The sequence below is a fragment of the Malaclemys terrapin genome, chromosome 1 (assembly GCF_027887155.1).
Source record: "Malaclemys terrapin pileata isolate rMalTer1 chromosome 1, rMalTer1.hap1, whole genome shotgun sequence".
NCBI lineage: Eukaryota > Metazoa > Chordata > Testudines > Emydidae > Malaclemys > Malaclemys terrapin.
The window spans coordinates 315,275,497-315,301,788 of record NC_071505.1 but is presented as its reverse complement, the minus strand read 5'-3'; the positions used below and the strand labels follow the sequence as shown (position 1 = coordinate 315,301,788).

The 26,292-nt window shown below is 49.2% G+C and overlaps 1 protein-coding gene across 1 annotated transcript; it reads left to right on the top strand.

The window, feature by feature from the left end:
* Positions 1-21,012: 21,012 nt before the first annotated feature.
* C1H11orf87 (chromosome 1 C11orf87 homolog) lies at positions 21,013-24,974 on the top strand. Its single transcript, XM_054016086.1, has 2 exons — positions 21,013-21,128; positions 21,707-24,974. The coding sequence occupies exon 2, from the start codon at positions 21,850-21,852 to the stop codon at positions 22,306-22,308; it is 459 nt and encodes a 152-aa protein (XP_053872061.1). The 5' UTR covers positions 21,013-21,128; positions 21,707-21,849; the 3' UTR covers positions 22,309-24,974.
* The last annotated feature ends 1,318 nt before the right edge of the window (positions 24,975-26,292 follow it).

Here is a 26,292-nt window from a genome sequence, read left to right as displayed (position 1 = left end):
TCACACGCCACGTGAGGCATGTTGTGCATGTGCTAAGAAGAAGTGAAATCACTCACTTTCTGCATCATCATTACTGTAATCCTTGTTCTTCAGCAGCATAAGACAATAGCACTTTTCTAACATAAGAACATAGGTGCCAACTTCCCCTCTGCCCGGTGGGTGCTAGACGCCCCCCATCCCCTGGCCCCATCCCAGCCTGCCTCTTCACCGCTCTTGTCCCACCCCCTTCCCCCAAGTCCCCGCCCCTGCCCTGCCTCTTCTCCACCTCCTCCCCTGAGCGTGCCATGTCCCCGCTCCTCCCACTCCCTCCCAGAAAGTCCTAAGCACCACCAAACAGCTGTTAGGCAGCCAGGGGTGGGAAGCGCTGGGAGGGAGGGAGAGAAGCGGGGACACAGTGGGCTTGGGAGGGGGCAGGGGGAGCTTGGCTGACAGTGGGTGCGGAGCACCTGCTAATTTCCCCCCATGGGTGCTCCAGCCCCAGAGTTGGCGCCTATGCATAAGAATAAATATTGCATATGTAAAACTGGCCTTTAAGTTTCTTAGGGACTACTCCTTTAAGAGCAAAGTCTGCCTGAGCCCATGTCATCCAAATTCTCCTCTTCAAGAAAGAAAAGGAAAAAATCTTTGCTTTTGACCTGGGAATCCTGGGCACCACCATCTTAGATTCATAGATTTGTAGGTTACCATAACTACCAGACACTCAGACTTTTCACCTCTGTTCATCACCCCCAAAGGCGTGAAACCAGCTCCCCGAGACACCAGCTTACTTTGGCACACACTCCACACAGTCTGCACACCAGAGACCTGCTTGGGATAAAAATAAACAAAAGGTTTATTTAATAGAAAAATCACAGATTCAAAGATAAAATAGTAAGGAAAAGCAAACACATGCAAGTTACACAGAAAACAAACATCAAGATGCAACCTCAGGCTTTAAACTTTAAAATTAGATACACTCCCTTTTTTAATACAAGTTACCTATTGCCTCTGAACAGTTTCCCAGCGTACACCCTACCATAGAGCAGCATTTCACAGACAGCACCCACCAAGTGACTGTCCCTCAGTTTCTGTATGATGACCTCAATTTCAAGCCTCATTTTTAAAAGGCCATTTTCTCTCTCCTGATATGGTGACTGATGGTTATTCAGGGTGGGGAAATTCTAGCTGGGATGTCTCAATGGGTACGTCTATGCAGCAACTAGACCAGCTGACTTGGGCTTGCAGGGCTCGGGCTGCAGGGCTGTTTCATTGCTGTGTAGACTTCCAGGCTTGGGCTGGAGTCCAGGCTCTAGGCCCTTGAGAGATGAGAGGGTCCCAGAGCTTGAGCTACAGCCCAAGCCCAGAAGTCTACATAGCAATTAAACAGCTGCGAGCCTGAGTCAGCTGGCACAGGCCAGCCACGGGTTTTTCTTTGCTGTGTAGACATACTCAGTGTCTTCCCATTAACTCTAATGGCCCATCATTTGTCTTCACCTGGATTATACAATACTAAGGGTATTATATACACTACGGGATTAATCCGAATTTATATAATTTGAATTTGGGAAACAGATTGTATAAAGTCGAAATGTATGCGGCCACACTAAGCACATTAATTCGGCGGTGTGCGTCCAAGTACCGGGGCTAGCGTCGATTTCTGCAGCGTTGCACTATGGGTAGCTATCCCATAGCTATCCCATAGTTCCCGCAGTCCCCCCCGCCCATTGGAATTCTGGGTTGAGATCCCAGTGCCTGATGGGACAAAAAACATCGTCGCAGGTGGTTCTGGGTACAGCCTCACCTCCTCCCTCACTCCCTCCCTGCATGAAAGCAACAGACGGCAGACAACCATTTCGCGCCTTTTTTCCTGGGTGAACACTGCAGACTCCATACCACGGCAAGCATGGAGCCCGCTCAGCTCAAGACAGCAGTCATGAACATTGTAAACACCTCACGCGTTCTCGTGGAGTTTATGCTGAGCCAGGACCAGAAAAACGAGGCGAGGAGGCAGCGGCGGCGGCAGCGCAGCGACAAGCATGATGAGGACATGGACATGGACACGGACACAGAATTCTGTGAAACCACGGGCCCCGGTGCTTTGGAGATCATGTTGTTAATGGGGCAGGTTCTATCCATGGAACGCCGATTCTGGGCAAGGGAAACAAGCACAGACTGGTGGGACCGCATAGTGTTGCAGGTGTGGGATGATTCCCAGTGGCTGCAGAACTTTCGCATGCGTAAGGGCACTTTCATGGAACTTTGTGACTTGCTGTCCCCTGCCCTGAAATGCCAGAATACCAAGATGAGAGCAGCCCTCACAGTTGAGAAGCGCGTGGCGATAGCCCTGTGGAAGCTTGCAACGCCAGACAGCTACCGGTCAGTCGGGAATCAATTTGGAGTGGGCAAATCTACGGTGGGGGCTGCTGTGATGCAAGTAGCCAAAGCAATCACTCAGGTGCTGCTACGAAAGTTAGTGACTCTGGGAAATGTGCAGGCCATAGTGGATGGCTTTGCTGCAATGGGATTCCCTAACTGTGGTGGGGCGATAGATGGAACCCATATCCCTATCTTGGCACCGGAGCACCAAGCCACCAAGTACATAAACCACAAGGGGTACTTTTCAATGGTGCTGCAAGCACTTGTGGATCACAAGGGACGTTTCACCAACATCAACGCGGGCTGGGCGGGAAGGGTTCATGACGCTCGCGTCTTCAGGAACACTACTCTGTTTAAAGGGCTGCATGAAGGGACTTACTTTCCAGACCAGAAAATAACCGTTGGGGATGTTGAAATGCCAATAGTTATTCTTGGGGACCCAGCCTACCCCTTAATGCCATGGCTCATGAAGCCATACACAGGCAGCCTGGACAGGAGTCAGGAGCTGTTCAACTACAGGCTGAGCAAGTGCAGAATGGTGGTAGAATGTGCATTTGGCCGTTTAAAAGGTCGCTGGCGTTCATTATTGACTCGCTCTGACCTCAGCCAAAGAAATCTCCCCATTGTTATTTCTACTTGCTGTGTGCTCCACAATCTCTGTGAAAGTAAGGGGGAGACCTTTATGGCGGGGTGGGAGGCTGAGGCAAATCGCCTGGCTGCTGATTACGCGCAGCCAGACACCAGGGCGATTAGAAGAGCACACCAGGAAGCGCTGTGCATCAGAGAGGCTTTGAAAACTAGTTTCATGACTGGCCAGGCTACAGTGTGAAATATCTGTTTGTTTCTCCTTCATGAAAACCTGCCACCTTTATTGACTCATTTTCTGTAAGGAACTCACCCTTCCCCTTCCCCCAGCTTGCTTTCAAACCAAATAAAGTCACTATCATTTAAAAATCATTTATTCTTTATTAATAGATTAGAAAAAGAGGGAGGGAACCCGGGTGGGATTTGGGAGGAGGATCGGTGGGAAGAAAAAGGCCACTAAAAAAAGGTTAAAAAAATGACAGCCTTTTGCTTGGGCTGTCCACTGGGGTGGAATGGGAAGGTGTACGGAGCCTCCCCCCCCCCGCGTTCTTACACGTCTTGGTGAGGAGGATATGGAACATGGGGAGGGGGGAGGGGGGTACAGGGACTGTAGCGGCAGTCTGTTTTCCTGCAGCCGTTCCTGAAGCTCCACCAGATGCCGGAGCATGTCTGTTTGCTCACGCAGCAGCCCCAGCGTTGCATCCTACCTCCTCTGATCTTCCTGCCGCCACCTCTCATCTCGAGCGTCTCTCCTCTCCTCACGTTGGTCCCTCCTGTCCTCACGTTCACTGGCTTCTTTCCTATACTTTGCAACCGTTTCCTTCCACTCATTCAGATGAGCTCTGTCACTGCGGCTGGATTCCATAATTTCTGAAAACATCTCGTCTCGTGTCTTCTTTTTACGACGCCTTATCTGTGATAGCCTTCGGGATGGAGGAGGGAGGCTTGAGGACTTTGCAGCTGCTGTAGGGAGGGGAAAGAAGAGAGAATTGTTTAAAAAGATACATTTTGCAGAACAATGCTTATACTCTTTCATGGTGACTGACACTATTCACATTACATAGCACATGTGATTTCTGTGCAAGGTCGCATTTTGCCTCTTAATACTGAGTGCCTGTGGCTTTGCTGCTAGAGATCACAGGTCCGGGCAACAGAATTCGGCTTGCATGCGGCCATGGTAAGCCATTGTCTTACGGCTTCTGCACCCTCCTTTCCCACATACCAAGCAAAGCCCGTAGAGTGCTACGGTTTTTCTGTTAACATTCAGCAGCAGCAGAAAACAAACTAAACACCCCCACCCCCACTCCCGCCATGAATTCTCTGGGATGATCGCTGTACCCCTCCCCCCACTGCGTGGCTGGTAACAGGGAAGATCCCTGCTAGCCAAACGCGAAAAGCTCAGGGCCAATTTCCCATCTGCGCTTGGCTAACTGCAGGGAAGGATTTATTTTCAGCCACAGGCAAACAGCTCAGTAGGAACGGCCACTTCTGTCCCCTTAATTAAGTTCCCGTATTTCAACCAGGTTACCATGAGTGATATCACTCTCCTGAGGATTACACAACAAGATAAAGAACGGATGTTGCTTGAATGCCAGCAAACACCGGGACCATACGCTGCCAGGCTTTGTCAGGCAATGATACCAGATTACTTGCTGCAAGCATGGCGTGGTCAAGTGTCCTACCATGGAGGACGGAATAAGGATGCACTGCCAAGAAACCTTGTGGCAAGGCTTTTGGAGTACCTCCAGGAGAGCTTCATGGAGATGTCCCTGGAGGATTTCCGCTCCATCCCCAGACATGTTAACAGACTTTTCCAGTAGCTGAACTGACCACGAATGCATCCCAAGTCCTCAGGGCAAAGTAATCATTAAAAACCGTTTGCTTTTAAAACAAGTTTTATATTTTAAAAGGTAAACTCACCTGAGGTCCCTTCCATGGGGTCAGGGTCTTGGATACTGGCTTGGGAGGGTTGGGAGGGTACTTCAGTAAGGCTGAGAAAAAGATCCTGGCTGTTGGGGAGAACGGAGTGCTGTGTGCTCTCTGCAAGCTCATCCTCCTCCTCCTCCTCCTCCTCCTCTCCCCCATCGGCAGAATCCTCAGGTGTAGCTGATGAGACTATCCCTGACCCAGAATCCACGATCACAGGTGGGGTAGTGGTGGCGGCCCCCCCTAGAATTGCATGCAGCTCGGCGTAGAAGCGGCATGTCCGCGGCTCTGACCCAGAGCGACCGTTTGCCTCCTTTGTTTTTTGATAGGCTTGTCTGAGCTCCTTGACTTTCACGCGGCACTGATCTGAGTCCCTATTGTGGCCTCTCTCCATCATGCCCTTGGAGATTTTTTCAAAAGTTTTGGCATTTCGTCTTTTAGAACGAAGTTCTGCTAGCACTGAATCCTCTCCCCATACAGCGATCAGATCCAGTACCTCCCTCATGGTCCATGCTGGTGCTCTTTTTTGATTATCGGCCTGCATGGTTACCTGTGCTGATGAGCTATCTGTGGTCACCTGTGCTCTCCACGCTGGGCAAACAGGAAATGAAATTCAAATGTTCCCGGGGCTTTTCCTGTCTACCTGGCCAGTGCATCCGAGTTCGGATTGCTGTCCAGAGCGGTCACAATGGTGCATTGTGGGATAGCTCCCGGAGGCCAATACCATCGAATTGCGGCCACACTATCCCTAATTCGAAATGTTAAAATTGATTTTGGCGCTACTCCGCTCGTCGGGGTGGAGTACAGAAATCGATTTAAAGGGCCCTTTATTTTGAAATAAATGGCGTCGATGTGTGGACGGTTGCAGGGTAAATTCAAATTAACGCTGATAAAACCGAATTAAAGTCGTAGTGTAGCCCAGGCCAAAGTGCTTGGAGCTAATATCTGGTTGGTGAGGCAGCCCCTCCCTGCCTGACTGCACCACAGATTATAAGTACAGTTTTCTATATACGTAAATACATACATTCAGAACCCCAGTCTGTATACACATCTCATGAGCATTCTGTTTATAACATTACAAGCTTTCATAAAAGACCTTACCAGACATATTTTTGTAGCACAATAACATTGTAGACAATCATTTGCTTCAACTGTTCATTCAAACACCCTTTCTCTCCTTGGGGAATCTGGACCCTGATGGTCACAGAATTATTTTGGGAAGGTCAGACTAGATGAGCACAATGGGCCCTTCTCGCCTTGGAATCTATGAAAAACTATACCTCTGTTTAGTTAAACCTTTTCTAATGAAATATCACTCAAAGACACTATTACTTATGGTATTTTTGTGAGATGTAAGTTAACAATGTCCAGGATATTACATGATCTACCGGTAAATAACAATTACAAATCTATTACTTTTTATTTCTAAAATTAGCTCTATTTGTGGTACTAGGCTTGAGGGCTACTCTTAAATCACTTGACTTCACCTATGGTAGCAGATGGCTCTGGTGAAGCTTAGAGAACTTGTGTACAGATTGCCCTCTTCCCACAGGGAGATTGCAAATCACTATTAGGATTGTTGACATTCATCAAATATTTGGGCTGTCTGGCGCATGATTACATCCATTTCTTTGCAGAGGAAATCATGCATTATTCTATATGTAATCAACTGCTAGACTAAAACAGCGATGGTACAATGAAATAAGTTCAAGAAAAGTCATTAATAGCTGAAGGCTTGAACCAGCAAACTAGTGCTTAATTTATGCCAGGGATTGCCAGGGCTGAGCACTCGGGTGCACCTCTACACTTGACAGTTCATAGCCTCGGCACCTCTGAGCTTGCTGTATTAGTAATAATGTAAAAAAATTGCTTGAGCCCCAGCACCTCTTTCATTACAAATTAAGCACGGCAGCAAACCCTTACTCATAAGAGAAATATTTACTTTTGTAGGTAATTCATTAGACTACTTGCATCAGGAAGGACTGCCCATATGACGAAGGGGGTGCAGAATTGGGACCTAAACAAGCAACATTCTTAACTGAATTAAAACAAATCTGGGGTCTGGCTGGTGCTGTGGATTTGTAATGGTGCAAGGAGTCTCACCAGGTTGAATTCAGCTAAAGCTGGTAACTATCAAAGGCTATATAAAATATACAAATTGCATCAGAATATACAAATTGTCCCTTTTGTGTAATACCCTATCTCAGATAGTGGCCAGTGCTGGATACTTCAGGAAAAGGCATAACCTCCATAAGTAACATAACTGTATATCGTAGAGGGTGACTTCACGTTAGTTTTAGTCAGTTTTATACTTGTAAAGTTTCAGCCTTGAATATTTGAGAACTATTTCTATACTAGCTAACAAAAGATATTTTGTCACTGTGTATCATATATGTATTAATATTTATATTGTGATACTGCAGTATAGAAAGATATCAGCCGATCAGCATGTAGGAATGATGTACAACTACTGACACGTAACTGTACAGGTTTTTTTCCCATGGGTGAAGTTCCCTGCACTCTAGTTGCGGGTATGAGAATCCCTGTACTTTGATTGGCTGACAGCCATTATTAGCCAGAATGGAGAGCTTGCATAATTACTGAACAGTTATTTCTCCTTTTTTCCATAATTCTTCTGTTGTGACGGGCTTTTGTATTCACAATTTTAAAGCTGTGTGCCAGTCATCTCAGCTTGTCACTCCTTTCAGCTAAAGCAGAAAAACTCAAAAGTATATATGAAAGCAAACAAAAAGGGGGTTGAGAATCTGCTGAAAGAGCAGTTTCAAAACTCACTTCTTCCCATCATAGAATCATAGAAGATTAGTGTTGGAAGGGACCTCAGGAGGTTATCTAGTCCAACCCCCTGCCCAAAGCAGGACCAACCCCAACTAAATTACCCAGCCAGGGCTTTGTCAAGCTGGGCCTTAAAAAGCTCTAAGGATGGAGATTCCACCACTTCCCTAAGTAACCCATTCCAGTGTGTCACCACCCTGCTAGTGAAATAGTTTTTCCTAATATCCAACCTGGACCTCCCCCACTGCAACTTGAGACCATTGCTCCTTGTTCCGTCATCTGCCACCACTGAAAACAGCCTAGCTCCATTCTCTTTGGAACCCCCCTTCAGGTAGTTGAAGGCTGCTGTCAAATCCCCCCTCACTCTTCTCTTCTGCAGACTAAATAAAACCAGAGCCCTCAGCCTCTTCTCATAAGTCATGTGCTGCAGTCCCCTAATCATTTTCATTGCCCTCCGCTGGACTCTCTCCAATTTGTCCACATCCTTTCTGTAGTGGAGGGCCCAAAACTGGACGCAAAACTCCAGATGTGGCCTAACCAGTGCCAAATAGAGGGGAATAATCACTTCCCTCAATCTGCTGGCAATGCTCCTACTAACGCAGCCCAATATTCCATTAGCCTTCTTGGCAACAAGGGCACACTGTTGACTCATATCCAGCTTCTCGTCCACTATAATCCCCAGTCCTTTTCTGCAGAACTGCCGCTTAGCTAGTCAGTCCCCAGCCTGTAACAGTGCAGGGGATTCTTCCATCCTAAGTGCAGGACTCTGCACTTGTCCTTGTTGAACCTCATCAGATTTCTTTTAGCCCAATCCTCCAATTTGTCTATGTCACTCTGGACCCTATCCCTCACCTCCAGTGTATCTACCTCTCCCCGCAGCTTAGTGTCATCCATGAACTTGCTGAGGGTGCAATTAATCCCATCATCCAGATCATTAATGAAGATGTAGAACAAAACCGGCCCCAGGACACACCCCTAGGGCACTCTGCTTGATACTGGGTGCCAACTAGACATTGAGCCGTTGATCACTACCTGTTGAACCCGACGATCTAGCCAGCTTTCTATACCTCTTATAGTCCATTCATCCAGTCCATACTTTTTAAACTTGCTGGCAAGAATACTGTGGGAGACCATATCAAAAGCTTTGGTAAAGTCAAGATATATCATGTCCACTGCTTTCCCCATATCCACAGAGCCAGTTATCTCATCATAGAAGGCAATCAGGTTGGTCAGGCATGACTTGCCCTTAGTGAATCCATGTTGACTGTTCCTGATCACTTTCTTCTCCTCCAAGTGCTTCAAAATGGATTCCTTGAGGACCTGCCCCATGATTTTTCCAGGGACTGAGGTGAGGCTGATCGGTTTGTAGTTCCCCAGATTCTCCTTCCTCCCTTTTTTAAAGATGGGCACTATATTTGCCCTTTTCCAATCATCTGGGAACTCCCCCGATCACCACAAGTTTTCAAAGATAATGGCCAATGGCTCTGCAATCACATCACAGCCAACTCCCACAGCACCCTCAGATGCATTGCATTTGGCCCCATGGGCTCCTTTCCCCCTCATATTAGCCTCCCAGGGGATCCTGCCCATCAATTCCCTAAGGGAGTCAAAGTCTGCTTTTCTGAAGTCCAGGGTCCGTATTCTGCTGCTCTCCTTTCTTCCTTTTGTCAGGATCCTGAACTTGACCATCTCATGACCAACTCGCTGTTCTAGACTTGATTTTGACAAATAGGGAGGAACTCGTTGAGAATTTAAAAGTAGAAGGCAGCCTGGGTGAAAGTGATCATGAAATCATAGAGTTTGCAATTCTAAGGAAGGGTAGAAGGGAGAACAGCAAAATAGAGACAATGGATTTCAGGAAGGCAGATTTTGGTAAGCTCAGAGAGCTGATAGGTAAGGTCCCATGGGAATCAAGACTGAGGGGAAAAACAACTGAGGAGAGTTGGCAGTTTTTCAAAGGGACACTATTAAGGGCCCAAAAGCAAGCTATTCCGCTAGTTAGGAAAGATAGAAAATGTGGCAAAAGACCACCTTGGCTTAACCACGAGATCTTGCATGATCTAAAAAATAAAAAGGAGTCATATAAAAAACGGAAACTAGGACAGATTACAAAGGATGAATATAGGCAAACAACACAGGAATGCAGGGGCAAGATTAGAAAGGCAAAGGCACAAAATGAGCTCGAACTAGCTACAGGAATAAAGGGAAACAAGAAGACTTTTTATCAATACATTATTAGCAAGAGGAAGACCAAAGACAGGGTAGGCCCACTGCTTAGTGAAGAGGGAGAAACGGTAACAGGAAACTTGGAAATGGCAGAGATGCTTAATGACTTCTTTGTTTCGGTCTTCACCGAGAAGTCTGAAGGAATGCCTAACATAGTGAATGCTAATGGGAAGGGGGTAGGTTTAGCAGATAAAATAAAAAAAGAACAAGTTAAAAATCACTTAGAAAAGTTAGATGCCTGCAAGTCACCAGGGCCTGATGAAATGCATCCTAGAATACTCAAGGAGCTAATAGAGGAGGTATCTGAGCCTCTAGCTATTATCTTTGGAAAATCATGGGAGACAGGAGAGATTCCAGAAGACTGGAAAAGGGCAAATATAGTGCCCATCTATAAAAAGGGAAATAAAACAACCCGGGAAACTACAGACCAGTTAGTTTAACTTCTGTGCCAGGGAAGATAATGGAACAAGTAATTAAGGAAATCATCTGCAAACACTTGGAAGGTGGTAAGGTGATAGGGAACAGCCAGCATGGATTTGTGAAGAACAAATCATGTCAAACCAATCTGATAGCTTTCTTTGATAGGATAACGAGTCTTGTGGATAAGGGTGAAGCTGTGGATATGGTATACCTAGACTTTAGTAAGGCATTTGATACGGTCTTGCATGATATTCTTATCGATAAACTAGGCAAATACAGTTTAGATGGGGCTACTATAAGGTGGGTGCATAACTGGCTGGATAACCGTACTCAGAGAGTTGTTATTAATGGTTCCCAATCCTGCTGGAAAGGCATAATGAGTGGGGTACCGCAGGGGTCTGTTTTGGGACCGGCTCTGTTCAATATCTTCATCAATGACTTAGATATTGGCATAGAAAGTACGCTTATTAAGTTTGCGGTTGATACCAAACTGGGAGGGATTGCAACTGCTTTGGAGGACAGGGTCATAATTCAAAATGATCTGGACAAATTGGAGAAATGGTCTGAGTTAAACAGGATGAAATTTAACAAAGACAAATGCAAAGTGCTCCACTTAGGAAGAAAAAATCAATTTCACACATACAGAATGGGAAGAGACTGTCTAGAAAGGAGTATGGCAGAAAGGGATCTAGGGGTTATAGTGGACCACAAGCTAAATATGAGTCAACAGTATGATGCTGTTGCAAAAAAAGCAAACATGATTCTGGGATGTATTAACAGGTGTGTTATGAGCAAGACACGAGAAGTCATTCTTCCGCTCTACTCTGCTCTGGTTAGGCTTCAGCTGGAGTATTGTGTCCAGTTCTGGGCACCGCATTTCAAAAAAGATGTGGAGAAATTGGAAAGGGTCCAGAGAAGAGCAACAAGAATGATTAAAGGTCTTGAGAACATGACCTATGAAGGAAGGCTGAAAGAATTGGGTTTATTTAGTTTGGAAAAGAGAAGACTGAGAGGGGACATGATAGCAGTTTTCAGGTATTTAAAAGGGTGTCATAAGGAGGAGGGAGAAAACTTGTTCACCTTAGCCTCTAAGGATAGAACAAGAAGCAATGGGTTTAAACTGCAGCAAGGGAGGTCTAGGTTGGACATTAGGAAAAAGTTCCTAACTGTCAGGGTGGTTAAACACTGGAATAAATTGCCTAGGGAGGTTGTGGAATCTCCATCTCTGGAGATATTTAAGAGTAGGTTAGATAAATGTCTATCAGGGATGGTCTAGACAGTATTTGGTCCTGCCATGAGGGCAGGGGACTGGACTCGATGACCTCTCGAGGTCCCTTCCAGTCCTAGAATCTATGAATCTATGGTCATTGCTGCCCAAGTTGCCACCCACTTCTACTTCCCCTACTAATTCTTCCCTGTTTGTGAGCAGCAGGTCAAGAGGAGCACGGCCCCTAGTTGGTTCCTCCAGCATTTGCACCAGGAAATTGTTCCCAACACTCTCCAAAAACTTCCTGGATTGTTTGTGCACTGCTGTATTGCTTTCCCAGTAGATGTCAGGGTGATTGAAGTCCCCCATCAGAACTAGGGCCTGTGATCTGGAAACTTCTGTTAGTTGTCAGAAAAAAACCTCATCTACCTCATCCTCCTGGTCTAGTTTAAAGCCCTCCTCACTAGGTTAGCAAGCCTGCCTGTGAAGATGCTCTTCCCTCTCTTCGTTAGGTGGATTCTATCTCTTACTAGCAATCCTTCTTCCTGGAACAACATCCCATGGTCGAAGAATCCAAAGCCCTCTCTCCGACACCACCTGCATAACCACGCATTTACTTCCACAATTTGATGGTTCCTACCTGGGCCTTGTCCTTCAACAAGGAGGATGGATGAGAACACGACTTGTGCCTCAAACTCCTGTATCCATCTTCCCAGAGCCACGTAGTCTCCAGTGACCCACTCAAGGTCATTCTTGGCAGTATCATTGGTGCCCATGTGAAGAAGTAGCAAGGGATAGTGGTCCAAGGGCTTGATCAGTCTCGGCACACTCCGTCACATCCTGAATTCTAGCTCCAGGCAAGCAGCACACTTCTCGAGTTTCCCAGTCTGGACGGCAGATGGATGACTCTGTCCCCTTTAGGAGGCAGTCCCCAACAACCACCACCCATCTCCTCCTCTTGGGAGTGGTGGTCATGAAACCCCCATCCCTAGGACAATGCATCCCATATCTTCTGGTCGATTGGGTCTCCTGATCCCTTCCCTCAGCTGACTCTTCCAAACCATTCTTCTCCATAGTACCTGTGCAGAGAGCCTGAAAACGGTTTCTTACCTCTATCTGCATTAGGGATACAAGGTTTCTCCTCTTTCTTCTTCTGGAGGTCACATGCTGCCAATTTTCTTCCCCATTGTGCACTGCCTCTCAGATTCTTCAGCATGCTGTATCTGCAGTACCAAACTCTGACTTCTGTCCAGAAAATCTTCATTTTCTCTGATGCAACTCAGGGTTGATACTTGGATCTCTAGTTCTTTAACCTTCTCTTCCAATATGGAGACCAATATGGAGACCGTTCTTTGCCACTCCCTGAGTCCACCTTTCCCTCCCTAAAAGTCAGCTAAGATCCTGTCCCCAGAATAAGCATCATATTAATACATAAAACATTTGAGTTTTCATTGTTTGTTAATATTGGGACAACGCAATTTTGAAACACAATGTTAATAAAATATACTAGTTATTCTAGAAACAAGAGTCCTACTGGTGTGTGCGAGTGTGTGTGCAAGGGGCAGATTACAATTAGAAGGACAAGTAGCTTTAGGTGATGGGAGAAAAGAAAGGCCCAAAAGGTATATATATATTTTTTTTACAAACAATTTACCTTTTAGCCATTTCATAGCCCGTTTCTTCTTTGTATTTTTGCTCAGCCTGGACCAATCTACACGGGAGGTCCACTTCCTAGACACCACCGTACAAATAAGTGATGGCCACATTAACACCACCCTATACCGAAAACCCACCGACCGCTATGCCTACCTTCATGCCTCCAGCTTCCACCCTGGTCACACCACACGATCCATCGTCTACAGCCAAGCACTGAGGTACAATCGCATCTGCTCCAACCCCTCAGACAGAGACCAACACCTACAAGATCTTCACCAAGCATTCTCAAAACTATGATACCCACACAAGGAAATAAAGAAACAAATCAACAGAGCCAGACGTGTACCCAGAAGCCTCCTGCTACAAGACAGGCCCGAAAAAGAAACCAACAGAACTCCACTGGCCATCACCTACAGTCCTCAGCTTAAACCTCTCCAATGCATCATCAGTGATCTACAACCCATCCTGGACAATGATCCCTCACTTTCACAGACCTTGGGAGGCAGGCCAGTCCTCGCCCACAGACAACCTGCCAACCTTAAGCATATTCTCACCAGCAACCACACACCGCACCATAACAACTCTAACTCAGGAACCAACCCATGCAACAAACCTCGATGCCAACTCTGCCCACATATCTACACCAGCAACACAGGATCTAACCAGATCAGCTACAACATCACCGGCTCATTCACCTGCACGTCCACCAATGTTATATATGCCATCATATGCCAGCAATGCCCCTCTGCTATGTACATTGGCCAAACTGGACAGTCACTACGCAAGAGGATAAATGGACACAAGTCAGATATCAGGAATGGCAATATACAAAAACCTGTAGGAGAACACTTCAGCCTCCCAGGCCACACAATAACAGATGTAAAGGTAGCCATCTTACAGCAAAAAAACTTCAGGACCAGACTCCAAAGAGAAACTGCTGAGCTCCAGTTCATTTGCAAATTTGACACCATCAGATCAGGATTAAACAAAGACTGTGAATGGCTATCCAACTACAGAAGCAGTTTCTCCTCCCTTGGTGTTCACACCTCAACTGCTAGCAGAGCACCTCATCCTCCCTGATTGAACTAACCTCGTTATCTCCATACTGATTTATACCTGCCTCTGGAAATTTCCATTACTTGCATCTGAAGAAGTGAGGTTCTTACCCACGAAAGCTTATGCTCCCAATACTTCTGTTAGTCTTAAAGGTGCCACAGGACCCTCTGTTGATGTAATGAAATGTTTTAGTAGAATAACTGTAGTACCTATTAACTTTTGTAATAGGCACATTCTGAGCTAATACATTATTAGGCCTTGGAACTTATTCAGTACAAGATATGCTTACTACTTCATAAACAGGACAAGCACCATAAGATACCATTACACCAGTATTATAGCTGAAGATACTGGCTCCTATATAAATGTCCATTCTTATGCTCTTTTTGAAAACACTTTTTAACCATCTGATGACTTTTAAGTGGTGTTCGGCATATGAGTTGGTGGTTATCACCCAACTTTCCTAGTAGGCCAATGTCCATATCATAAAAGTACCACTAAACCTGGCACTAAGTGATACCCTGGTTAGAGCACTGGCTTTCAACCTTTATTCATTTGCAGACCCCTAAAACATTTCCAATGGAGGTGCACTGCACACCCCTTTGGAAATCTTAAACATAGTCTGCGGACCTTTAGAGGTACGTGGATCACAGATTGAAAACCACTAGGTTAGAGCAATCAGCCCTAGAGGCTAAAGATTCAATGGACAGAGAGACTGAACTACCTTCTAGCCTCTCCAGAACAAGTTTGGAGCCATTGGTGGGGCGGTGTAGGGAAGCTTCAGTGATCATGTCTGTGTTGTATCAGAGGACTTAATTCTATGTGGCTGTCAATCCTGTACATAAACACTAAAAATTATTTAACATTTACAAAAAAACAAACATGCTCTGTGCTTCTTATCGTGACTGTTTTTTAAAAAGCGCCAAAAGATCACAGACTTATATGGTGCTGAATGCATTGCATTTAGCCAAGGGAATGGATAGCATTTAAATGGAAGGAAAATTTTAGACTTAAAGAGCTAGATCCTGAAGTGCAGTTGCTTTATGTCACACGGTTGATGGATTCTGGCCAAACAGGCATAACAAGAGGGATGTTCTAGTGACAAAGACTCAGTATAGTGGCTTCTGTGTTGCCCATCTGGCTGCTGGCATAGAGCAGTGGTTCTCAACCAGGGGTATGCATACCCCTGGGGATACACAGAGGTCTTCCAGGGGGTACTCAACTCATCTAGATTAGGTTTTCTCAACTTCGGGGTTTCAACCCCAGGGTGTGTGTGTCAAGAGTTGGTTTTAGGGGGGTTGAACGTGCAGGGCCAGCATTAGGGCATGGCAAGCAGGGCAACTGTCTGGGGCTTCACACCACAGGGGCCCCCACAAAGCTAAGTTACATGCTTCAGTCTAAGGCAGCAGGGCTCAGGCTTCAGCCCCAGGCAGCGGGGCTCAGACTTCAGCCCTGCCATCTGGTGCTCTGGCTTCAGATGAGGTTCACAAGTGAAAAATAGGCTCAAGTATCACACGGAAATGTAGTAGGGTGCTGTGAAACTTTTGTATTTTTATGTCTGATTTGGTAAGCAAGTAGTTTTTAAGTGAGGTGAAACTTGGGGTTCACAAGACAAATCAGACTCCTGAAAGGGGTGCAGTAGTCTGGAAAGGTTGAGAGCCACTGGCATAGAAGACATGGTCAGAGGAAAGGGAGCATGGACAGAATGCCCTGATGCTGCTGTAATCCTTGGCTGTCATTTTCTCCCCATGGAGCTGTTAGCATTAAATCAGTCCTCAGATGTTACATGTAGGTGAGGGGGGTATGGAAATGGGGTTCAGTGAGTATGAGTGGTGTGCACATGTATGAGGAAGGGAATATGGAAGTAGGGCAGTATGTGTGTGTACATGTGGTATGGGAAAGTGGATGTATATAGAGGATAAGAATTGGGTATGTATGGGGATGGAAGATGCTTGGGTGAAGAGAGTGAGTATGTACTGTATGTTGTGTAGTGGTAGAGAAAGAGGGCATGGGAGTTGTGGGTTTGCATGAGGGATGGGGACTTCAGTATGTATGAGTGTGAGAGAATTGGGTTTGTATGGAGTGGGAGAGTGGGGGCATTGATTATGTATGGAGGTAAAAATTTAGTGAAAGGGATATTGGTTATGTAAGTGGGTGGGGCTTAGGGGAAGGGAATGTAATGGGTAGGTGTATTGAGTAAATATGGAGCTGGAGTTAGGAGAATGGGGTTTGAGGGTCTGGTTATATGTGGGGCGCATTAGGGAAATGGGGTAAAGGGAGTAGGAATATTGGATGGTATTAGATATATATGGCAGATTGGGCATTAGGGAAGGGGATATTGGGAAGTGAGTTTATTGGGTAAGTATGTGTGGTGGAGTGTGTTCAGTGAATAAGATTTGGATGTGGAGAAGTGGATATATATGGGAGAAAGAGTTTAGGGAAAGTTGAGGGCCTGGGGAGTGGAGGTTTGGGAGTTGGGTTATTAGATGTGTGTGGGAGATTAGGGTAAGGCAGGGGTTCTCAAACTGGGGGTCAGAACCCCTCAGGGGGTCGTGAGGTTATTACATGGGGGGTCACGAGCTGTCAGCCTCCACCCCAAATCCTGCTTTGCCTCCAGCATTTATAATGTTGTTACATATTTTGAAAGTGTTGAAAGTTATGGGGGGTGGGGTCACACTCAGAGGTTTGCTATGTGAAAGGGGTCACCAGTACAAAACTTTGAGAACTTCTGGGGAAAGGGGTTGGCAGTGGGGCACTAAATAGGTATGTGTGGGATTGGGTTGGGAGAAGCAGTTTGGCAATGGCATATTGGGTAGGTATGTGTGGGGGTAGGGTGGATCCATGGGGGTACTGGTATGTGTGGGGGTAGGATGAGTATGTAGGTGGGTGGGGTAGGTCTATGCGGAATGAGGGTAGGTGGATGAGTAGGTGGGATGGGGTGGAGTAGGTCTGTGGGGGGAGGGGTAGGTAGGGTGGGGGAAGGGTGGGTCTCTGGGGTATTGGTATGTGTGGAGGTTGGGTGGATGGGTGGGTAGGTATGTGTGGGGTGGGTCTGTGGGGAGTATTGGTATGTGCGGGGGTGGGCTGGATCTGTGTGGGTTGGGTGGATGAGGTGGGTAGGTCTGTGGGGGATGGGTAAATGGGGGTATTGGTCTGTGTGGGATGGTGATGAGGTGGGTCTATGGGGGGAGGAGGGGATGAGGGTGGGGGCAGGGTGGGGAGTATTGGTCTGTAGGGCAAGGGGTGGGGGTATTAGCTTGTGGGGGGAGAGGCGGGGGACAGGGTGGGGGGTATTGGCCTGTGGCAGGAGGGGAAGAGGTGGGGGCGGGGTGGGTAGGTAGATGGGTAGGTTTGGGGGGTATCGGCTGGCGGGGGCGGGGCAGGATGGCTAGGTAAGTGGGGGGTATCGGCCTGGGGGGATGGGGTGGGTAGGTAGGTGGGGGGGTATCGGCCCGTGGGAGGATGGATGAGGGGGTACATAGGGGGGGAATTGGCCTGTGGGGGGCGGGGCGGGATGGCTAGGTAAGTGGGGGGTATCGGCCTGGGGGGGCGGGGTGGGTAGGTAGGTGGGGGGGTATCGGCCCGTGGGAGGATGGATGAGGGGGTACATAGGTGGGGGGAATTGGCCTGTGGGGGGTGGGATGGCTAGGTAAGTGGGGGGTATCGGCCTGGGGGGGACGGGGTGGGTAGGTAGGTGGGCGGGTATCGGCCCGTGGGGGGATGGATGAGGGGGTACATAGGTGGCGGGAATTGGCCTGTGGGGGGTGGGATGGCTAGGTAAGTGGGGGGTATCGGCCTGGGGGGGACGGGGTGGGTAGGTAGGTGGGGGGGTATCGGCCCGTGGGGGGATGGATGAGGGGGTACATAGGTAGGGGGAACTGGCCTGTGGGGGGCGGGGCGGGATGGCTAGGTAAGTGGGGGGTATCGGCCTGGGGGGCTGGGGTGGGTAGGTAGGTGGGGGGGTATCGGCCTGTGGGAGGATGGATGGGGGGGTACATAGGTGGGGGGAATTGGCCTGTGGGGGGCGGGGCGGGATGGCTAGGTAAGTGGGGGGAATTGGCCTGTGGGGGGCGGGGTGGGATGGCTAGGTAAGTGGGGGGAATTGGCCTGTGGGGGGTGGGGCGGGATGGCTAGGTAAGTGGGGGGTATCGGCCGGAGGGGGCGGGGTGGGTAGGTAGGTGGGGGGAATTGGCCTGTGGGGGGATGGATGAGGGGGTACATAGGTGGGGGGAATTGGCCTGTGGGGGGCGGGGCGGGATGGCTAGGTAAGTGGGGGGTATCGGCCTGGGGGGGCGGGGTGGGTAGGTAGGTGGGGGGTATCGGCCCGTGGGGGGATGGATGAGGGGGTACATAGGTGGGGGGAATTGGCCTGTGGGGGGCGGGGCGGGATGGCTAGGTAAGTGGAGGGTATCGGCCTGGGGGGGCGGGGTGGGTAGGTAAGTGGGGGGTATCGGCCTGGGGGGACGGGGTGGGTAGGTAGGTGGGGGGGTATCGGCCCATGGGGGGATGGATGGGGGGGTACATAGGTGGGGGGAACTGGCCTGTGGGGGGCGGGGCGGGATGGCTAGGTAAGTGGGGGGTATCGGCCGGGGGGGGATGGATGGGGGGGTACATAGGTGGGGGGAATTGGCCTGTGGGGGGTGGGATGGCTAGGTAAGTGGGGGGTATCGGCCTGGGGGGGACGGGGTGGGTAGGTAGGTGGGCGGGTATCGGCCCGTGGGGGGATGGATGAGGGGGTACATAGGTGGGGGGAATTGGCCTGTGGGGGGCGGGATGGCTAGGTAAGTGGGGGGTATCGGCCTGGGGGGGCGGGGTGGGTAGGTAAGTGGGGGGTATCGGCCTGGGTGGACGGGGTGGGTAGGTAGGTGGGGGGGTATCGGCCCGTGGGGGGATGGATGGGGGGGTACATAGGTGGGGGGAACTGGCCTGTGGGGGGCGGGGCGGGATGGCTAGGTAAGTGGGGGGTATCGGCCGGGGGGGGATGGATGGGGGGGTACATAGGTGGGGGGAATTGGCCTGTGGGGGGTGGGATGGCTAGGTAAGTGGGGGGTATCGGCCTGGGGGGGACGGGGTGGGTAGGTAGGTGGGCGGGTATCGGCCCGTGGGGGGATGGATGAGGGGGTACATAGGTGGGGGGAATTGGCCTGTGGGGGGCGGGATGGCTAGGTAAGTGGGGGGTATCGGCCTGGGGGGGACGGGGTGGGTAGGTAGGTGGGGGGGTATCGGCCCGTGGGGGGATGGATGAGGGGGTACATAGGTGGGGGGAACTGGCCTGTGGGGGGCGGGGCGGGATGGCTAGGTAAGTGGGGGGTATCGGCCTGGGGGGCTGGGGTGGGTAGGTAGGTGGGGGGGTATCGGCCTGTGGGAAGATGGATGGGGGGGTACATAGGTGGGGGGAATTGGCCTGTGGGGGGCGGGGCGGGATGGCTAGGTAAGTGGGGGGAATTGGCCTGTGGGGGGCGGGGTGGGATGGCTAGGTAAGTGGGGGGAATTGGCCTGTGGGGGGTGGGGCGGGATGGCTAGGTAAGTGGGGGGTATCGGCCGGAGGGGGCGGGGTGGGTAGGTAGGTGGGGGGAATTGGCCTGTGGGGGGATGGATGAGGGGGTACATAGGTGGGGGGAATTGGCCTGTGGGGGGCGGGGCGGGATGGCTAGGTAAGTGGGGGGTATCGGCCTGGGGGGGCGGGGTGGGTAGGTAGGTGGGGGGTATCGGCCCGTGGGGGGATGGATGGGGGGGTACATAGGTGGGGGGAATTGGCCTGTGGGGGGCGGGGCGGGATGGCTAGGTAAGTGGGGGGTATCGGCCGGAGGGGGCGGGGTGGGTAGGTAGGTGGGGGGTATCGGCCCGTGGGGGGATGGATGAGGGGGTACATAGGTGGGGGGAATTGGCCTGTGGGGGGCGGGGCGGGATGGCTAGGTAAGTGGGGGGTATCGGCCTGGGGGGGCGGGGTGGGTAGGTAGGTGGGGGGAATTGGCCTGTGGGGGGATGGATGAGGGGGTACATAGGTGGGGGGAATTGGCCTGTGGGGGGCGGGGCGGGATGGCTAGGTAAGTGGGGGGTATCGGCCTGGGGGGGCGGGGTGGGTAGGTAGGTGGGGGGTATCGGCCCGTGGGGGGATGGATGAGGGGGTACATAGGTGGGGGGAATTGGCCTGTGGGGGGCGGGGCGGGATGGCTAGGTAAGTGGGGGGTATCGGCCTGGGGGGGCGGGGTGGGTAGGTAGGTGGGGGGGATCGGCCCGTGGGGGGATGGATGAGGGGGTACATAGGTGGGGGGAATTGGCCTGTGGGGGGCGGGGCGGGATGGCTAGGTAAGTGGAGGGTATCGGCCTGGGGGGGCGGGGTGGGTAGGTAAGTGGGGGGTATCGGCCTGGGGGGACGGGGTGGGTAGGTAGGTGGGGGGGATCGGCCCGTGGGGGGATGGATGGGGGGGTACATAGGTGGGGGGAATTGGCCTGTGGGGGGCGGGGCGGGATGGCTAGGTAAGTGGGGGGTATCGGCCTGGGGGGGCGGGGTGGGTAGGTAAGTGGGGGGTATCGGCCTGGGGGGGACGGGGGGGTAGGTAGGTGGGGGGGTATCGGCCCGTGGGGGGATGGATGGGGGGGTACATAGGTGGGGGGAACTGGCCTGTGGGGGGCGGGGCGGGATGGCTAGGTAAGTGGGGGGTATCGGCCGTGGGGGGGCGGGGTGCCCGCTCGGGGCTGCCCCTCTCCGCCCAGCCGAGCCGCGGGGGAGCGGAGCCGGCACTGGCTGCCTGACGTCACCGGCCGGGCTGGCGATAGGCTGCGCGCTGAGCTCCCTGAAGCGGCGCCGGCTCCGGCTCCGGCTCTGCCCGCTTCATTCGGCGCCTTCTGCAGCCTCGGCGAGCGCGCGGCCGGGGGCTCCCTCCAGCCAGTGGCAGCCCAGGTAAGGCGCGTGCCCCCGCCCGTGCCCGGCAGCAGGGCCCGGGGCAGCCCGTCGGGGCCCGCGTTCTGCTCTAGCCAGAGGCGCGTGAAGAACCAGCCGCCGCCGGAGCCCCAACTTCGGGTGCCGCCTGCCTCTGGGGCGGGCTGGGCAGCGCGCCGGGGACACCGGGGCTCCCGCGGCGGCGGCTGGTGTCATTGGGAACTTGTTGGGAAATGCCCGGCAAAGCTGCCCCCTGTGCGGAGTAACTGGAGCCGATCAGGTGCCGCCGCATTGGTGCATCGCTCCCCCCGTCTTAGGGCATGGCCAGCATCGCTTCGGGCTGGCAGGGCTGAAGACATCTCGAGCCGTCTAACCAGTGGGCTGGGGCTGGTCTATTTCAGGGGCGCTGGGTTGGGTTGGGAACTCTCTGTAATGCGCGTGGTTTGTCAATCAGGCAGCATCCCCCAGTGTGCCGGAGTTTAGACGACTTTGTACCCTGTTGGGGCTGGAAGGAGGGTGGGAGGCTTTGGTGGCAGCCGGTAAATTGTGTGTTTCTTGATTTGGGTCCCGAACACTGATTCCTCTGGGTCCCTTTGCAGGCTTGATCTTTCATCTGACATCTCCAGAGAGCCAGCCGCGTCCAGCGCATTTCCAGCCAGTGCAAACCCCCAGCCCGGAACCAATTCAAATTCAAGCATCTGCAGGGAGAAGAGGAAGATCCTCATCTTCTTAAGCCTCCTCAATGAGTGCCAAGCTCTCCAAGGAGTTGAGGCTGTCTCTGCCACCTTGTCTCTTGAACAGGACATCTGCCTCATCCAACGCCAGCAGCACCTGCATCGCGCAGGTGGGGCAGCTCTTTCAGTCCTTCTCTTCCACTCTGGTTTTAATCGTTCTGGTCACCCTCATCTTCTGCCTGATCCTCCTCTCCCTCACCACCTTCCACGTCCACAAGAGGAAGATGAAGAAGCGGAAAATGCAGAGGGCTCAGGAGGAATATGAACGGGACCACTGCAGCAGCAGCAGCCCCGAGGCAGGTATTCAGGGAGAGACACCCCCTGGAAGAACCCCCCGGCTGGGAAGCTCCACCCAGGACTCGGGAATCCAGCGCCCGTCTCCCCCGGAGCCCCGGAGCGCTCACCCGGCAAGATCTTGTTTGGACACAGCTAGTGCGGGGCTCCTGCAAACCGTGGTATTGTCATGATTATTTTGGGGGGACCTCGCCAAGGCTCTGTTTGGTGTTTGTAAATACTTCAGTGATGATTGTAGGCTCTGAAAAGAAAAGTTATTAATTAAAACGAACGAACAAACCCACAATTCAAGCGCATGACAAATCACGCTGCGTTTCTCATTGACTGTGCAAAGAAAGGATGCGTCTTTTTAACGGAAAAGAAGCTGCACAGTGCTACCAAATATACAGTCATCTGCCCGGAGGCGTGGGGGTGGGGGATCCCAGTGTGATGCACAGAGTTATCATAAGGATCGAGAAGATATTTCCCCCCATTTCTCTCCTGGGCTTATCCCAAATTGTATGTTATAAACGAACAGTTTAGATTGGGGGGAGGGAGGGCATGGCACAGGGTGAGAGACAAAGAAAGAGTGATCTGAACGATGCAGTGGGATCCTTAGTCTCTCAAACAAAGGAGATGAGTGCAGCTCATGGCGTAAGGCAGGGACCTTTTGCCAGGGGCGGAGAAAGACCCGATCTTTCTGTAGGGTCTCTTCTTCTGCATCAATAACTCTCTCCCTCTCCAAAGACTGGATATTGTTTTCTTTAGAAATGTCCTCCCCTGGTTGAGTGCAAGTAAAACGACAGCCCTCCCCCTCCTTCCCCACTCCATGGTAAGCCCCTTAGCTCTCGCTCTCTCTCTCTGCAATAGCCAGTGCCCCGTGTGTCCCGACGCTTGAAAGCAGCCTAGCAGTGCTTCTTGTATGGGAGGCAGTGGGCTGTTACGTCTTTTCCCCTACACCCACCCCAGCCCACCCCAAGTCACTTTCTAGTGTAATACTCCATTCGTTCTATTAAACCTGGAATAAGGAATCTTTTTTTTGCTAACAGAGTATTACGTGATGTGCAGTAGTTTACCCCCTCAGAATGTTTGATTATTTATTTTAAAGAGGTGTGCCCTTGTTATACCTCCTGTTGGTACTGAAGCAAAATGTTGTTCTGTACTATGCACTGTACACTGTATATTCCTCTTCGTTTATAGCTTTTACCCATTGAATAATGAATTCAGCAGCAGTACAGATCTGGCTTCTACTTTTTAAGGCATTTTTATATCTTCTGAACCTGTACTAGACTGTTATGAATATCTCTGCCTCCCCCAGGCCCCGAACAAAACCCTAATGGATGTGTGAAAATGCCGTCTATTAAATCATGGTTAATATTTCAAAAGAGGCTGATGTAGGTCTCCCAGGAAAGGACCAACAGTTATTTGACTATGGAAGGAAGTGTCTGAGTGGCTGCTTGTTACTGTATGTGTTGGGGGAATCCAAGGCAAATTTAATTACAGTAAATGCAGCTTCGACTAAACACTTAAACCAGTCACCATGACTTGCAAACGGTGCCTTAACAGAATGGCCCTATCTAAACTTTGAAACCTCTCCTGGTGGTAGTATTAGATCAGAGGTGATGCTCTTCTGTCCATGTTAATGAATAGTAAACACAAAGACAAAAAATAATCCAAGAGGATGTTTTCCCAGATACACACTAGAAATAAATACCTGTTGGACGTAATTTCCAACTATCTTTAATTTATAGAATCCCCTCTCCCCTCCAAATCCTGGTGGAAAAGATGGATGTTATGTTTTAAAAATATGTACACAATGGGAGGTACTGGAGTACTTAACAGGTGACTAATACAGTTGATTAAATTAAAGATGGAGAAATGTGGTGTTGGGATGGGGCAGTAGATAGAGCATTTACTGGTATTTGTAATCCTATTACAGCACCAAAATGCAGAGGTTGTGGTACTGTATATCCATTCCATATTTCTTCTGTTTCACGTCTAGCTAATCAGATGAGAAATCTCTGTTGAGCTAGAATATATGTCTCCAGCATTTTAGGCAAATGCTCCATCATCCAACTAAAGCTGCTGCTCCATCTGCTCAGCTCAGTGGGGTAAAATATGTCTAGTTAATAATATTTTTACATTGCAGTTTGATGAGACTGGCATCTAATTCTCATCGCAGCTATGATCAGCTGCTAATGATTATATTGTTCTCTTTGGATAAGAAAGTAGGCTATCCCTTTCTTTCCAGTGTGGAATAGATGAACTTTTGTGTTTGACCCCCTTGTACAATTGCAGCTCATTAATGAACCATCATGGAATAATGAAGAGAATTCAGTGAACAGCAGTGGAGTTTCCTGGTTGTTGGTGATCTCCACTAAACAGAAATATTACTTTTTCCTTCCTTTTTTGTCTTTTTAAACAATGTATAATTTTCAATTTTGTAAAAGCAATAAGATGTTTCACATCACTTCAGTGCATTTCTGGTTGATGATTCCGCTCCCCTAGTGTCTGAAGTCAGTCATTCTTCCTTTTGCCTTATACACTCAAGGCATGCAATAATTCCCCAGAAGTGTACTGCCTGTCATATCTTATTGCGATTATAAAATTGCCCTATTTTGGAAGAAAAAGGAGGGGGGAGAGAGAGAGAGAGAGAAGCCTGATGTGTGTGTGTGTGTGTGTATAAAAATTCTGCTGCCACTAAAAGTAGTTGCAGAAATGTATTTAGGTTTTAAAATCTCTCACATTTAAAACTCTACCTTCTGTTTAATTAGCTTAGATTTAAATTTTTAATATATCTGTATTTATGTAAATCTATGTAAATTATATGGTCTATAGTAAAACTTGATACTGACTTTAATTTTCTCAGATCTGTGAACTTCTTGTGGTGCAACTTAAGGTTTTATACAAAAAACAAAGTAAATTAAATTATACAAGATAGCAGAAGTTATAATTGCTCATTACCATCCTGAATTACTTCGATGTTCATAAGCACTTCCAGGACACTGACGTAGCATAAAGTACTGGTTTTACAAGATTTAATTGAACAGTTTTAGGAGATCAAGTTGATAGCAGCAAGCTATGTAAGTTTTTATTTTTATGAAACAATAAGCAATCTGGGGAATAAATGTGGATTTTTAAAAAAGGGTTTTATGCATAGAGGTTGTCAAATCAATTGCTTCAAAACTCTACAGCTACAGCTAAACTTCTGCACTTAGCATTCAGTATTAATAAGGCTGATGGTGGTTCTCCCTCCCCACAAAAAAACAAACAAACCCAAAACCTAGAAGGAAATGGCTTACATTAACTCTGTTGGATTTCTAAGGCAAATGTCCTCAACTTACTGTGAATTTTTTAAAGGGTTTTGAATATATATATACAATTATTTATATATCAACAGATTTTTTGTATAATCTTTCATACAATATATGAAAAAGATGGAAGTGAAAACATTGCTCCAATCTATGGTAACAAAAGATTAATAGCAGGTCTATGTGGTCTTTTTCTATTTAAAACCAACACCATTCTGGAAAATTATGCAAGAAACCAGACAGCTGAGTGAAGATGGATAATGGAATAGACAAAGTGTCTTTCACTTGGAAGGGTCAGATCCTACGACTGGATCTGTGAGGGAAGACATATTTCTCAGTACAGGATTTGGCCTATAGTCCATTACTATCTCATTGGGAGGTATATGTAATAACTATAAATAAATATTATAATGCTTAACAATAACTAACCAGTCAACATCCTTGTGAGATAGACAAGTATTACTGTCTCTATTTTACAGAGAGGTAAATTGAGAAGTTAACATTAACTAAGAGGCCACACAGCAATTTGGTGGCAACACTGAAATTAGGAGTTGCTGATTATCTGTCCTGTGCTCAGTTCTTCAGAGCAGATTGCTTCACAGGGAGCTCAATTGAACTCCCACTGAAGTCAATGGAAAAACTTCTGTTGATTTCAGTGGGAGTTGGATCAGGCCCTTAGTCATCTTTCTAGCAGACAGTTGTCCACATCATCATCATATTTGGCACTAATTTGCAACAGAGTCTTCTATTTCAGTAGAGATGACCATCAGCTCTGACATACTCTCTTGTCTTTAGACAAGGTCACCTCCCTCCCCCATTAGGGCTGGGGTACCTTGGCAGGGCAGCACAGCTTACATTGCTGTTGTC

Excerpts from the sequence above, each read along its gene's own strand:
- C1H11orf87 (XM_054016086.1), top strand. The coding sequence starts at position 21,850 with ATGAGTGCCAAGCTCTCCAAGGAGTTGAGGCTGTCTCTGCCACCTTGT.